The following is a 16802-nucleotide window of genomic DNA, read 5'->3' on the forward strand; positions in this document are numbered from 1 at the left end:
CTTAATTTGGTGCGACAAATATTCCTCTTAGTTTAGTTCTGTTTTTGAGCTCCATCAAGCCCTGAGAAAAATATCTGTTTCTAACTGCCCACTGCTCAATTTTCCTCACAAGCAGGACATTTTCTTCATTCCAAACGCTATTTAAAATTGCATGTATGCATAATTCCACTCCAGTGAATGTTTTGCATACACACTGCGACATAATAAAAGGACTCAATTATATTGATGTTAATGGCTCGTTGCCAGCCGTGATTTTGTTTTTTGTCAGAGTCAGCGTATTGTTCCAATACGACCAGGTGCAAGGCAGCTTTTGATGCACTTGAGCACAGATAGCTTTACAATCAATTCTGTTGGCTGTTGAATTACATAGCAGGGGAAAGCCAGAAGCGCACATCTGTCGGGATAAATTTTTTATAAGGAAGTCCTACTTGTGGCCGTATTCCCTCCAATAATGTGTGAAACATTTACCACAATCTGTGAAAATAAGTCGAGAAATCACCGAGAAATTGGTTGAAGGTGCCAACTGTAGCAGGGCAAAGCTCCCTGACATACGTGCAACGTGCTTTCCTGATGCTGCAACACTGAGACTGGCCGAGGACTTCTTCCATATTCCTGTGCTTTGATCATTGCTTCTTCTTAACTAGGTCCATTCCCCCCCTTTCTGTTTCCCTTTTATTCTGCTCCTCCAAACCCATTCCCCACTCTCGGATTCTTTATAAAACACAGCTGGGTCATTCTTCCCGTTGCACTTGTTATTCTCATCTCTTCATGCTTCATGCCTAATGGTTTCATTATACTTAAGAGATGACACATTTTTTGGATAGGCTGCATTATATTTGTCACAGGCTTGTTGTATTTTTTTTCCAAGCTTGGCTGCTGTCACTAGATAACCTTGGTATGTTAAATGGAGCAGCTACAGTTCTTCCCCAGATGAAACTGCAATGTGACGCGTCTTTCATTATCGCTTTGTCTTGTCTTTGTCTTTCTTCAAAGACGCGTCAGTGCAATAGTCAACAGTGGTTTAACCCTCGGATTAGTTTTCTCCGCCATGGGCTTTGTCCCGCTGTTGATGTGCCGCTACAGAGTGCATTTCAGCTGTGTCACTCAAACTGACAGGGTGGGATCCTTTTCTGGACATAAGTCATTCTCTTTCTCTTAGGTTCTTACATGTACATATTAAAGTGTAATTACAAGAATTTTCGATGAAAGCTCCATTACTGAAACATCAAGAAAAATAATAACTGTGTTCGGAATGGTGTTTACAGTTGAAGACGTAGCACAGATTAGAAATACCACAGATGCTAGCAAATGAATTAAACTGTTCAATCTGATTGTTTTCAATCCAGTCAGAAGCAAGGACATAGCAATAATGCTTTTGGATGTATTTGTGCTATTTTCATAGCAATGTGATCTATGGGTCCCATAGCAAAGGAGAAGTAAAGCCACTGCAAGCAAAGCACAATTTGTTCTTATTTTTTCTTTGTGGCTTTATGAGACATTGGACAACAAAAAATTTGAAACTTGTTTTCACAGCCAAGTAAACAGATATTTAAACATAAGCTAAAGGCACACACATTAGTTCCCAAGGCTTTGGGGGTGGGGTAGTGACACTGTGTGCCATGGCATTCCAGATCCACCAAGTTCTGCCAAATATCTGCTAATATTGCCAAGAAGTGGACAAACTGACCCAAAAAATTAAAGAAACAACCCAGAGTAAATATGTTAATTTCAAACTGACACAATCACACACTGAGCTGCTTGAAATAATTATTAAATAATTAGATGAAGGCAGCTCATCCTGTCCACAAGACATTTTCACAGTGCACTCTTGAAGGAAGTGTGTTTTGTGTAATATATGTTTTTTCTTTTATCAGAATAATAATCAAAGTGTTTATTTCCCTTAGTTTTGAGTGACTAAAATATGGATGGGACTGTTATGTCACTGCATTAAAGAAATATTTGATCACGTTATACTGCAATGTGCACTTTTGTAACACAAAATCAATCAGATCACTTGAACACATTCATCCAATCCAATAACACAGCGCTTTTATCTGTGACTAAGTGCTTTTTAACATTCTGGGGGAGTCAGGGATCGAGCCACCAACCTTCTGATTGGTGGATGACTTGCTTTACCTCTTGAGTCCCGATAGATAGATAGATAGATAGATAGATAGATAGATAGATAGATAGATAGATAGATAGATAGATAGATAGATAGATAGATAGATAGATAGATAGATAGATAGATAGATAGATAGATAGATAGATAGATAGATAGATAGCGAACACTTGAACTGTAGCACCAGCAAACTAATGAGGTGCTGAGGTGAGTGCTGGGCCATAAAGTTAATTGTGGGTGTGGACAAGCGAGACAGCAATTACTGATGGCCCTGTGATAATGATGTCACTTTTCAGACAGCCAATTAGGGGTTCAACCCCCTGTCTGCATAAACCGTCTCTTATTAGCTACTGAAATAGCACAGAGCCAAACTGAAAGTATCTGATTTAAGCACACAGCTCTGAAAAGTAATCTAATCTAAGATAGCATGTTGATTAATCCTAAGAGGGTATAACATATCAGCCTTTTTTATTTTCAGTGCAGACATTATAATGTATACAGTGCATGCCCGAGACGTTGGACCAGGACGTACTGCACTTCTCGCTATATGAGAGCTGGGACAGAGTCCAGCCACCCTCCTGTGACATTAAGTTTGCTAAGAAGTTGTGGAAATGGATGTATAGATGGATGTGTTCTGTCTTGGCTCCCCTGATTTAAAAAAAAAAAAAAAGAGAGATCTCTAAATATCGTGTCCATAGATAACCAATATAAATTTTTATTCTTTGACTGCTTTTAAAAAAAACACAGCTGCTTTGTACAAAGGGCAAATAAGCACAAAATAAAACAGATCCTCAACAATTTTAAGATCACATAAAATACAGGAATGCCTCACCATATGTCTGACTACCTCAGTTGCTGTTTGTAGTGTTCTTAATTGGGCACGCCAGGGCTTCTGCATATTTCTTAAATATTTTATTTATACTACTTTTCATCTTTATCAAGCGAATGTTAATAATTTAGATCTGCAACTCTTCTTTGTGCTTGTTTTGAGGTTATCAAGCAGTTGCTTTTCACTAGTCGTTTTTTTCTTTCATGGATCAGTATGATTTCTGAACTTCTCCTGACTCCAGCATCTGACACAAACTGCTATAGTATGCACCGTCTATAAGGAATAAAAAGTAACAAATGTTTCATTCGCTTATGTGATGCACAGTTCACATTCCAAATCAGTCAATTAATACGTTCCTTCTAAGAAATTTGCACTCTGATTTCTGCTACTCCAGAATTTATTTCCTCATATATTACAGAATTTTGATAATGGACGTGCGGGATTCCCGCTTGGCAACACTGACGCGTCAAAATAGAAATCCATAAACCTCTCTTGACAGCGCATTAAATTGGACACATCCTGGTGATTGATTAGACATCCAGCTGACAGATACCCGGCGATTGTTTACTGTGGTGGACCCTGGATACGACTGGGTGTTTATTGCTGTCTGGTCCAGCAGTATTTCAACATTGTATCTCACTATTTAGAGCTATCAGCAAGCAGCTACACAGCAACCACACGCTTCCAAGTACCAGTTTGTTTCCAAACCGCAGCACATCCCTGCCGTGTTTACCTGTGCTATCACCTCTTCACACTGATGTTTTCACCCGCAGGTATTGCTTTTACAGGCAGGGTAAAAAACTGTCATTTTGGATAATTTATGGGTAATTATCCATGCGTGTTCTGACATTCAACACGTCCGCTGAATTCCCTTCAGGTTTGCAAGTACTCTTGGAGGAATGAAAACTGCTGTTTGCCATGTTAGTTTTGGCAAAAATGGCAGGAATGTCAACACTAAATGCATAACCATTTCCGTTGCATTTGTAGTTTGTGTGCTTTTTCTCTTCGTAAAAGGTTTTTGCATATCAGTAGATCAGCTCTTCTTCTTCTTCTATTCATTATTCAAAAAACAAACAAACAAAACAGCTTTTTTTGTGCAAAAAATGCTTCTTGAATTTTAAAGCCCTTAAGGAGGGGGATGCCATTTATTGCTGTCAGGTGCTTCTGAAAACTTTTCTCTATCCATCATCCATTCAAACAGCACAGTGCCATGTCAGGTGAAAGTGACTGACTACAGTTCAAGATGGAAAGCACACATAAACAACGATTCTGGTGACAACCTCCTCCACCAGAAGTCCTCACATCGGAAAGAATCAGCGTCAGAACGTCGGCGATTCGCTTTCCTTCGCTGCTCTTTCTGCGATGTGCGAGAATTTTATGCTTTCAATGACCCGTGCTTTGCAGCACAGCAAAAACAAGTCATGGCCGACTACACAGAAAGAGCATTACTTCCCCTCTTTTCCATTGTTTCACTGCCTTGGGAAGACTTCTGTAAATCTGTGACGGTGATTACATTTCGTTATATGTGGAAGTAATTTGATTTTACAATACACTGTTTGAGGCACCTTTTAAACAGGCCATGAGCAAACAAATGTTTGAGCTTCAGTTCTGCCCGAGCTACAGACAGAAAAAAAAATGACATCATCTGACTTATTATCAGCTATGTGGAAAATGGTAGGTAGTGCCGGCTGAATTGCCACATTTCTGCTGCTGCACTGAGTGACGCTTCGAGCAGTTGGTTTGATAAATTTTTATTATAATAAATATGGCATGAGTGGAGCCGGGGAGAGCTGATATTCTCTACAGGCCTGTCTACGCATCACATGGACCCAATCAGGTCCTGATGATGTCATAGCTCTCTGCATCATTAATATTGAAAGGTCATTTCCCTAGCTTGGAAGTTGTCTCTATCACAGCCTGGATTCAATTTCCAATTTGCCACACAACTCTCGAGGTCTTTCTTACTGTATATCTGAGAGAACGCCACCTCGCAGTGTTGTAAAATTCTATTTCCTCTATTCTGCTTGTAGAGCCATTGAGTCGGAGTGGCATTTTATTATTTTCTATGAAATGAATATTTAGTGAGTAGTCATACTCATAACTGTACACACACCAAATCCACATTGGATTTCAGGCTTTAATAACATGACTAAGTATCCATTTTTATTTTATTCACAAACACCTATTTATTGCTTGTTTTATTGTTTTATTTCCTACAGAGGTGGCATAGACTGCTTCAGCTCTTTCAGCGCATTAGAAGTCGCAAGCAAAAACATATTCTTTCTTTTTTCTTTTGGCTGTTTTAATAAGGCCCTTAGGTTACTGTGGTACTTTTATGATTAGTTTCTGAACTTCAAAGAAGTCTTATTTTCCATCAGCCCAAATCCTTTTGTGGATTCTCTTTTTACCCATTTCTCTTCAAGTTCCACCTAAAATTACGCCTGGTTATGTGACACATGTGACTTGAATTACATTTCTACCTATAGCCACATATGTATAAATATATACATGCTTTGTGTATAAAATGTTCTATCAGAAGTCACAGATCATAATATAAACAGCCTGTGGCGCAGACATTTCCCGAGCGTCCCTTATTAAAAAAACAAAAAAAAACCCACATCTCTTCTGTAAGGTAGAGTCTGACATTATATAAGCTGTCTTCAGTCATTTCACTGCTGGTAATGCTATGAGTGTGTATGTGTGTACGCGTTTAGTGCTTCAATGCAAAACAAAGCATGCACCCTACTGTATTTTTGAAGCTCGCGAATGTGTTTAGTTCAAACACTTTGGCGGCTGCTTAAACCTGTGACTCATTATCGCTTTGAAATTCATTATGTTTCATTTTGTGGCTTCCATCGCACACTTCACCTTCCTTTTAGCCTGAATCCCACTTGGAAAATGAGAAATTAGGGCAGCGGGTCTCAAGAGACTTTTGGAATAAAACAAGGTTTCTGGAATAGTTCTTTGTACTGTGAATGACAAGTGATTTCGTGGTTGGTGGCCTGGTGGTAATTGCATACCAGTCAGTAATCACTGTTTATGTGAAAGTGATTATAAACACACGATTGTCTTCTAATCAGCGAAACCCATCTGGCAATAGAGGTAACATGATGAATACAAGTAAGAGGGAGAGAGAGAAAAATAGAGATGCTTGTATAGTATAGTCTGCAGCACTGTTTTCCTATTAACATCAACTATCATCAACATCACCTAATATTAACACCACCTTCGTAAGTAGAACCTCTGCAAAAAACACTTGTTTGAAATGCACTGCTTGAAAAAATTAGAGGAACACTTTGAAAACACATCAGATCTCAATGGGGGAGGTGAATCATGCTGGATATCTACACTCATTTGGACTGGGAAATATGTTAGACATGAAAGGATGCCAAATCATTTGTTGAAAATGAAAATGATCAACCTCCAGAAGACTGAATGCAAAGAAACTCTGAAAATGCTGAAAGTGCTTACTGTGAGTGTTACTCAGTAGTATTTATGCCCCCCACATGCTTGTATACATGCCTGACAATATTGGCTTATGCTCCTAGTGTGATAATGGATGGTGTCCTGGGGGGTCTCCTTCCTAACCCCTAACCCTGGACTAAGGTATTGCTACACTCTGGAACAGTCTGAGGTGCAACCTGACGGCGTTGCATGGGCTGAAACATAATGTCCTAGAGGTCTCCTGTTGGTTATAGCTCAGGTGAGCACTGGGAGCCAGTCAGTGGTTCCTTTATCCTCCAGGAACTGCCTGCATATTCTCGTCATATGAGGCTGGGCATTGTTGTCCATCAGGAGGAACCCAGGACCTGCTGCATCAGTGTCTGACAGTGGAGCCAAGGATTTCATCTTGATACCTAATAGCAGGCTTGCCTTCCTAACCTGTAGAGGTCTGTGTGTCCCTCCATGGATATGTCTCCCCAGACCATCACTGACATACCACTAAACTGCTCATACTGAATGATGTTACAGCAAAATGTTCTCCACAGTTTCTCCAGACCTTTTCAGTCTGTCGCATGTGCTCAGAGTGAGCCTGCTCTCAGCGAGCCTGCTCTCAGCTCCTTGTAATCTCCTTCAGGCTCTTTAGACTGTGCTGGGAGACACAGCCAGCCTTCTGGCAATGGCAAGTATTGATGTGACATCCTGGAGGAGTTGGACTACCTGTGCAACCCTTGCTCATGTTACCAGTAGTGACACTGACCCTAGCCAAATGCCAGACTACTGAATAAACAGTAAGAAACAAAGAGTGAAAAGGAGGCACGTTCAGATCAGTTCATAGCTATACTTGTTATACTTGACCCAGAAACAGAAAAAGGGTTATTCCGTTAGTTCCTTGCCCTTTTTTTAAGTCAAGGAGAGGTTCTGTCAAAGCAGCTCCACTGGGATAGCAGGGAACAGTCTGATCAAAAAGCCTAAACCAGCAGGTGGAGCTCAGCAGACTGCAAAGAATAGTTTAGCAGTGTTTGAGTCATGGTCGCTGTGACCTTCCGATATGTCCAATCAGACAAGCAAGGCAGACCTCTGATATTATGACATCACCTTCCTAACACCTACCTGTAGGCATGTCTGATATGTCGTAAGGGCTTATTGTTTGTCCACTGGAATAATGTAAGTTTCTGTTCCGCTTTGCAGGACTGTCTCGATGAATGACTGATTATCATTAGCGTCACTAGTCGGCTGACTTCTCTCTGATGCCATGCATCACCACACACTCATTTCTAATCAAGGTACAGGGTCTTACTTAGGAAGGGGAAAGCCTGCAGATGACATCATGCAGCTCCATGGACAGCTGTCAGGATGAGTCAGGTGATCGTAGGCAGACTGAAAGTCGCTGTCTTCCTTATGTCAGGGAACAAAATTCCTCCAGCAGCGAGGCAGCTTCCAGTTCAGTCACCGTCAAAGCATGAGTAACTACTTTGACAGGAAGCTATAACATACAGTTGCATCCATGACTGAAAAAAACAATAGATAATAACACAATTGTGAAAGATGCTTACATTTAGTAGTCACCATGAGCATTTCTTTTATCGGCGTGGAGCAGTGCCAAGGACTGTGATTCAATAAGATGCTGTGTCCCCTGAATAGAAATGTAGAGCTAATCTATAGAATCAATGATAGCTAAGAGGAAAGATAGCATAAATACCAGTTTGGATTTTGATTTTTGTAATGTTCACCTGACATAGCGCAAAATAATATTGCCACATTTTCTTCTAGTGCCACACGCTGAAGATTTGCATGCACTCAATTATACATTCAGTATGTGACAAACATGTGCACTTCCACATAATGAGAAGGAATTATTTATAGCATGCTGCGCTCTTATCATTTGTCGGGCCCAACAGGTACAAAAAGATGAAGTTCAAGGACACCCAAACTTGTCCTCCCAGCAAGCTGTTACTTAGACAAACATTCATCATTCAAGAACACAATTACACCACATCTAAACCGTCTTCTCTATGGAGTATTAATTGGATAAACAGATCTCTGTTACACTATGTACATGCCAGTTTTCTCTGCTCTACACTGAAATTAATAATGCACACAAGATAGTTCACTGCTGTATTTCCCTCCCAAAGAATTTAATATGGAAATTTAATCCATGACTCCTTAAGTTATAGCATGGTCAAAACTCTATGGCAAAAACAATTACTTCACAAATTATTATTACACACACACACACAAAAAAAACATTAAGGAGTGTCTTTCTGAAAGATAATTATATTCCGAGGCCTTCATTAAGAGCTTGATAAGTACATTTGTAAGCTCATTCTCTCCAAGACTGTAATTCATGCTGCACTGGTGGAGCTTCTTAATTAACACCTACTCAAGCCAACAAATAGAAGTGTGTTAGTTGTGCTTGGCTGCAGGACAAGACAGCATTGTTGATTGTAATGTTCTGTGTGTCCACTGCTTTGAATTACTGATGACTGTCCTCTTTTTTTGGAACCATGACATGAAGCACTGTAGAAAAGTCTTATCTCACCCATCAGTTCTTCATATTTTGCTTGGACAATACAGATCTATTGAAACATGCAATCACGTATAGTTTGTGCGATTCTAACAGTTTTGAAGGTCAGTATTTGGTATGACTATCCCACACTGCTTCAATAATGTTGAGGTCCAGGCTCTGTGGATGCCAGTCAACGACTGATAGTGTTCCATTGTGTGCTTTTCTATTCAGTTATGCTTTCACTGCAGTGGCAGTGTGTTTGGGATCATTGTTATGCTTGAATATGAAGCTGTTGCCAATCAGACGCTTTCCACTTGGTATTGCATGATGGATCAAAATCTCATGGTACTTTTCTGCATTCATAAGTCAGTTTAGACAAGCTATCCAACACCACTGGATTAAATTCAGCCCCAAACCACAACAGAGCCTCCACCGTATTTTCCACATGGCTGTGGACACTCACTGCTTTTCCTCTCTCCTGAGCTACTCCATACATTCTCATAAAAATTAAAACCCACAATGTCAAACTTGGATTAATCGCTCCACAAGACCTGCTGCGATTCCTTTTTAGGCCTGAACAGACACCCCAGTGTTGGTTTTGTGTGTACAACATCATCATAACAATGTTGGCTCAACATTGCAACTGACCAGTCACGCTGTCGGAGCAAACCAACACAAGTAACCTAAATTTGGCTAAAAGAAACGCTAACTTGATCATATGTTTGTTATATTGCATAAAATTATTTTAAAAAATTAAACACTTACCATTTGTTCCATAAGAGTTTAATATAAACAAAGTAATTTGTTTTCTTTTTTCTCAATATTCCAAAGCTATGACATCACAAAAATATGACTGGTCAGTAGCAATGCTGACCAACATTAACAACACCAGCACAGAGATAACAGATTTTTTTAGTCCAGCTCTTATCTAATATGGCATACTTCAGTCTTTTTATTCCTCTGTTTGCCTTTAGTGGCTCTCCTGAACAGTAGGCCAGTTGTACTGCTCAGGTCAAGTCTTTGCTGGATTTTTCCCCCCTTTCTCAAGCACATGATTTTCACAGGTCCATGTTAAGTAGCTTAACAAACACAAAAACACATTCCTCCGAAAGTGGTCAGGTACAAGGACTGGACTGAAAATGACTAAAAAGCAAACAATGGCAAAAGAAAAGCCTGGAGGACTTTTACTTACAAACACTTTGCAATATTGCAAGAAAGTCTGGCTCCTTGGAAGCAAAATGTTACAAAATGAGGGGTAACTCAAGACTTTTTCACAGTACTGTATTTCTTTAAGAGGTGTCTTGTGCCATAAACACACATAACATTAGAAGGATACAGATTGAACTTAATTAATAAACTATTAATTGCCAGCTCTGCAGCTAGTTCTATACAACCAAGAACCAAGAACTGAAGCTACCACTGCTATACGTGTGCGCGTGTATGTGTGAATTAGAAAAGTGAGGCTAGAGGGGTGGCACCTGGCCTCTTTAGATAATCTATTTATGTCTTTCACACTTCATCAAGCCTGAACCAAAATACCCAGCACTTGAATATGTTTATCAAATGTCTCAGTGTTCTCAGTCACTGCTGAAACAAACCACAAAAGTGCAGTCCACAACATACGTGAGATATATTTGCTCTTGACCTCGTAAGAGTTGAATTCATACATGTTTGCATATCCACAAAGCATTTCTAGATATGCTGGTTAATTTACTTGTCTAGAATGCCTGCAGTGTTTTCGTATGATGTTTATTTATTAATAATAAATGAGTAAGTGGCGCTTCAACGTGCCCATTGTGTCTGTGCACCTGATGCCACATCAGCTGGCTTTCCCTAGGGGATTCTGTTATACAGAGTTGCTAACATGTAAAACCCATGAGCATAAACAAAAGATAAACATAATTTTAGTTTAAAACAAATCGAGCCGCTCAAAATTTAGTTAACATTAAAGATGAAAGGAGCTGAAAGGAAGATAATCAGCAAGTTAGCAGAAGGTACTGTGATGTGCAAAAGTTTTGATTCACCCCTCTAGTTCTGCATATTTATGTTTAATGAAATATGTGCTAAGATAAATAGAAATACAGTAAATAAGGAAAAAGTAGAGTTTGCACAATTCTGATGAGTTTTGCACGGCCCGTGATACTTCACAAAAAGATAGTTTCAGTTTGAAAAGGCTCTGTTTTACATTCTGCTAGCGACGCACACAGAGAGACAGAGTAAGAAAATAAGCATCAGACAAAAGAGCAACTGCCTGTGGTAATAACCTTAAACCTTGGAGTTTGTTATCGACACCAGCTCATTGCTGTCATTGAGTGGTGCAGTGCAGAGAGGAAAGTAAAGACAGGAGACAAAGGTCCAATACATGAGTTAACAATAATACGAGATTATGAACTGATTTGCTCAAGGAGAATTTCACTGTTTTTTTTTTTTTTAATGATTATTTTTTCTGTTGTGATAGACTTAAGAAGAGTAAATCTTTTCCTGGCTTTCTAGTTTAGCCGTTATGATTGCATCTCGAAGAAATTCTGGCAGAAAAAACAAAACAAAAACTATTACAATAAAATGTCACGTCTGAAAATCCCCTCAAATCAAATGTCATATTTGAACATCAGATTCCTTCATAATGACTACTTTCAGTTTATTTTCCTTCCTCGGTCAGAAGCCTGTTCTGTAGCCCAACAGTTTAAATAGCGCTTCCCTACTCCTGCCTTTATGGAAGCAGTAATTAATCCATATATGGACATACACAGCGAGCACCACGCCCAAAACACCTCCTGGTTTTACGGACTTGCTGTGGCCCGTGGCCTCCCTTCTCCACTGCCTGGAAGTTCAGGAACTTGGTCACCGCCCAGCGCCCCCCTCCTCCTCCTTTTACCGTATCTATTGTTGGGTAATACGTTACTCCATCGAAATTCTCCTAACCGAAACTTTTCAGCTGACTTGCTGGAGCGCTTGTGATACTTTTCTGTATAGCCGTCGGGCGGAGGGAGGAAAACTTAGGTGTTTATCGTGAGTGAGCGGCGCAGTTAAACTAAGTCCGTGGGGCGAGGAAACGGGAGGAAAACTTTTGACGCAAGGAATTCCGCAATTCCCATTCCTCCATTTTGAACTTTTAAACTTCACTTTGTCTAACGGACTGTTGTCGGTGAGTATATAACGAGTCTTTCTTACTTTATGTACAGTGAATACTTAAAAAAAATGAGTGGACTAGTTATTTGGACCGTCTGTTGAGGCGGTAAAGTTTGCCGCAGAAAGCAGGCTAACAGTTGTTTGTCGCTTAGCATTAGCTTTAGCTCATCGCTGTGTTTGGAGAGCTCCGTGTTACAGCAGGTAACCTGCATTACGCTAAGCTAAGCTGGTTTTAATGTTACCTGTAGCCTGCGGTTAATAAAGTATCGAAAATGACCTAGATGTACCGTTATTGGGTGTTAAATGTGTACACGAGTATTTTCTGCTTTGTATATTCTCGTTTGACGCTTTTTGACGGGGTAAAACCGACGTTTGTTTAGGTAGTTTTAGCAACAGGTGGAAGTTGAGCTAATGTTAGCACACCAGGTGTTTGACCCACCCTAGTGCTTCTCAGCAAGTGTTAACATGTTTCTTTTTTGTTACGGGATTTTTCCTGTTTGGATACAGTATATACACTTATTAGTACCTACATATGGCTTAGTTTGAGAGTTTTAAACCATTAATATTATTTTTGCCCAAGTCACGTACATAAACAATCAGTGGTCTCAAGCCTGCTAGACTGTTTCGATTTCATTTGCAGAGATTTGTAGATATCACTTTGCGACATGTACCACGCCCATGCAGAGGAGGTGAACGCAGTTTCTCCCACGCTGGCCCTTCGTGTCATGACTAGCATTTCACGTTGCTTTCAGTGGAAATGCGTCATGTTGTGTGGACAAACAGACGTTTCGTCAAACAACCTTTACAGAATTTCTTTTTCAATACACTGCCCAACATTATCAGTTTCACTGCGTGTTAACTCATGGGTAGAAACTCTGTGTATATCGGAAAGAAGAAAAGTGGTTAATAATACAGGAGAACTGAAAATGGCTCGCCTAATATATAACGATTCAGTATAAAATTAGACAGCCATGGTTACCATGTTCTTCTCTTAATATTTTTGTATTTTTGTTGGTAATGTAGGCTAATAGCTAGTGTTGTAATTCCTCACATAATACAGCTGACCAACTTTTCAGTTGAAGCCCCTCAGCCCTCGGGCCATCCTGATTATCCCTGCCCCTCCATGTTTGATAGCTAATCAATGGGGTCGCAGCCACTGCCTGAAAAGAGAAATTGAAATTGGGCCACTGTGTTGCTGTGCTCTGCCGTTGGCATTCATTCTGAAAGCAATGGAGCACTGCCGGCTCTAACAAGGACTTTAATAATTTCTTTAATGCACCGAGTTCTAGACACTAGTCTGATAATCTGAAAGAAATCTTGATTTATGAAGAAAAATTATAACTTTAAAGTCATTCAGGGAAGCAAATATTCAGTTAATCAAAGGACAGAGATGTCCATTTTTTCTGTAGTCTACATTTTCTGCTTCAGAAGAATTAATTTGTCATTTGTTTCATTTTTTTCTCTTTGACCTTTTTTTTAAAAAAACAAACAAAAAACAGTAAACTAGACATCATGACTAGCAACACCGCACCAAACATCAACTTTAAATGGGACCCGAAGAGCCTGGAGATCCGTACTCTGGCAGTGGAAAGGCTGCTGGAGCCTCTGGTCACACAGGTAATACAACAAGTATTAATATTATTAAAAGGAGGCACCTTACACATCTTATTTCACAAAACAGCAAAGTAAAAAAATATGATTTATTTCTGTGGTTCATTCTTGCATTTCACCATTTTAATACTGTGGTATTTTGCCTGGCAGTGTCATATGTTGTCTGTTTTTTAGACTTATCACTATTTATTAACTGTAGGCAGGTATATAATATCCTAATGAATCTCTGCCATAGGTCACCACTTTGGTAAACACCAGCAATAAAGGACCATCTAACAAGAGGAAGGGGCGCTCCAAGAAGGCCCATGTTTTGGCTGCATCAGTGGAGACTGCTACCGAGAACTTCCTTGAGAAAGGCGAAAAGATTGCAAAGGAAAGTCAGTTCCTCAAGGATGAGCTGACTGCTGCTGTGGAAGATGTCCGCAAGCAAGGTATATTGAAAATACGTATTGCAGCAGTGTGGCTTCATGCTTGTACAGAGTGCCTCTTAAGAAAGGACGGATGAAAAATAAACCATAAGCTATGTATACATCATCTGCTCCAGCAGAAATCCTTGAAATAAGAATGTGGTTTGAGTCTGATAGATTTCGTTTAGAAATGGGTTTTTCAATGAGGCCATTAATAGACTTTCAGTTTAAGCATGCACATGGTTCAGATTCATTTCATGCTAGATGGTGTCATTGCCTTACCTTCTGTGGGGATCAAATGTAACCACTTTTCCAGAGAAGCCTTTGTGTTCTCTTAGCGCAGTGTTAGGATACTCCCCAGTTATCTGAACTTGAGAATCAACCTCACCATATTCAGTGTTGTATTTTCTGTGCTACCTCCCGTTTCTTGTCCTTTGTTTTTGTTATAGAAGGATACAAAGATGTGGTTATATTATAGAGGTTTGCATAACATCAAATCAGTATTATTTTACTTGTGTTTCTTAATGTTCAGAACTTATTTTTGGGTAGTGTGTGGGGTATTCTTGGCTTTTAAAAATCCTTACCGAGGAGTCTACTATAAACTATGTAGTACTCACATGAAGAACTAAATTCCAGTTTAAATCTTGTGTTGGCCAGAAATCATAAAATGTATACAAATTAGGGTGTAACATGTAATTGCACGTTCTGTACTGATTGCCAAATATCAACAGTTGTTTAAAAAAAAAAAAAGTTTTGTTTTGTATGATAGAAAATTTTGAGAATTTATGTTATGCTTAGCATCAAAAAGATTGATGTCGATCTAAAGTTTTATAATATTTCTTCTAACATTGAAGTGATATCACACACATTATCTGGGCCCTACATTATTGCGCTCATCTCTGGGGAACTGTGGTTTTGTGATTAGCATGGTGGGTTGAGGAAGGTTTCTGTACCCTTTAACAGCCCACTATTAAAACCGAGACAGGGCACAAGTTTGCACCTACACCTGGATCTGCGTACAAGTCTGTAAGGTTTATTTGTACCCAAAGTTGGCGGTATTCAAGATTTTTCCTGGCTCAGAATAGGTCTTTGGATTTGACTCTGTATACAAGTCTGATTGATTCACATAGCCAAAGAGTCTGTGTTAGCAGCCTTAACAGAGGTCGATACACTTCCTGTGGTTTGTGACTGTTTGATAAACAAAATGCATTTTAGCTTGGAAAAACTTCAAAATCACAGCCCTGATCATTTTCCTTTTATCTAAGGCCAAAAAGTTTCTGGGGGTGGTTTTTTTTTTGTTTTTTTTTTTTAGAATAAACCCTGATATTGCAGATAACGTCAAATGTGATCCGAGGAGGCTTGTGTTGGTGGAGAGATGTCTGTTATTCTGTGGAATTAGTCATCTTACTGGGGTGATTAGTGGTATACAAACTCATGTGGCAGAAGTGACACATGAGCTGTGCACTGTTGTTCCCGCTTTTTAATCAGAATGCTTCCCTTTTTAGTTGTTGCCACGGAGACCAGAGAAGGAAAAAAGTTTGCAGATGTCACCAGTGATGTCAAATTTATTTAAATGGCTATATCCACCTGCCTGGTGGGAGGCCTCCCACGCACAGTCCATTTCAAATTCAATTTCATGACTTCCACAAGTCTCAAGACAGGAATCCACCATAAAAATCACCAGCCAATGCAATTACAATTTGTCTTGCGATAGCAGGTTCCATCATCTTAACAACCACACAGCAAGTCTCATTGACTCTCTCTTTTTCCGTATATCATATCCGTCTTTTGACACGCTAGGAGACCATTGAGACCAGGGAGCTATGACTGGAGGGTGGCTGTTATCACCTTCTGAAGTGACATCTTTGTAGCTCTGTCCCCCCCCCCGATGCCCAGTGAGTTGGATGTCCCCTGCTCAAGCTCAGCTCTGAGTAGTTGGGAGGTAGAAGACATGTTGCTAGATAGCCTGTGCTGTGCTCAGTGCCCAGGAATGTTACTGTAGTTGTGGTAAGCTGTCACTGGGCTGGAATTCAGTGACTGTTGTTAGCTGGTGCCTAGGCCTGGCTGTCAGCTATGCCATGCTGCTCAGTGGAGCGTGCCTAGACTGATAATATAGCCATTGAGTAGGGTAAAACCACCCTGGATTCAGAAAGCATTTTCTACCCAGCTGTGGATTACCAGCTGTTTAAAAGGAAAAACAAAGAAATCATTGACATAATAATAAATAAAAATTCTGTATATATTGAATGTTCAAGTGGTTGTTGCAGCAAGTATGCCCTCCTCTCCCTTTTAAAGTCTTTTTGTTTACTCAGTCCTTTCTGTCTGCTCTTGTCCTTGTTCCTTCTCTGTTGCCCTTCCCTCTCAGTGTCTTTGTTGTCCTGCTGTTTTGGAACCTTACTGTGTGATATACATATTAATCATTTCATCATGCACTTGGTGGGCCGCAGGTGAGCATTAGACAAATGGAAGTTTATTAAAGGAGCACTGATCACTATCTGCCCCCTGAAAATGGCCTTATTGATTTTGTTCACAGGGGGGAGTAAGAGCCTAAGGGTAGCGGACTGTGTTTGAGGTTTGTGTTGTCGATCATTTGCACAAACTGCTTTTGCTCTGTCAGACTAAAATGGGCAGAATCTGCGTGAGTGTTGTGTTTTTACCTTTTGTGGTGCAACTTTTAGTTAAGTAAACAATGCTTCACTGAAGTAGGAAGAAAAAGTCCAAATGTGCATTTTGAAAATGCTCTCTTTACTGTAA

General features: G+C 39.8%; 1 protein-coding gene across 1 annotated transcript in view; it reads left to right on the forward strand.

Moving 5' to 3' along the window:
- The first annotated feature begins 11689 nt into the window (after window positions 1-11689).
- Window positions 11690-16802, forward strand: part of ctnna1 (catenin (cadherin-associated protein), alpha 1) — a 73606-nt gene continuing 68493 nt past the window's right edge. The window contains exons 1-3 of the mRNA XM_003445854.5: window positions 11690-12046; window positions 13530-13647; window positions 13877-14072. Coding sequence (XP_003445902.1) covers window positions 13543-13647; window positions 13877-14072 — 301 coding nt within the window. The 5' untranslated portion in view covers window positions 11690-12046; window positions 13530-13542. The remainder of the gene's footprint in view (window positions 12047-13529; window positions 13648-13876; window positions 14073-16802) is intronic.

The sequence above is a fragment of the Oreochromis niloticus genome, linkage group LG2 (assembly GCF_001858045.2).
Source record: "Oreochromis niloticus isolate F11D_XX linkage group LG2, O_niloticus_UMD_NMBU, whole genome shotgun sequence".
NCBI classification, from domain to species: domain Eukaryota; kingdom Metazoa; phylum Chordata; class Actinopteri; order Cichliformes; family Cichlidae; genus Oreochromis; species Oreochromis niloticus.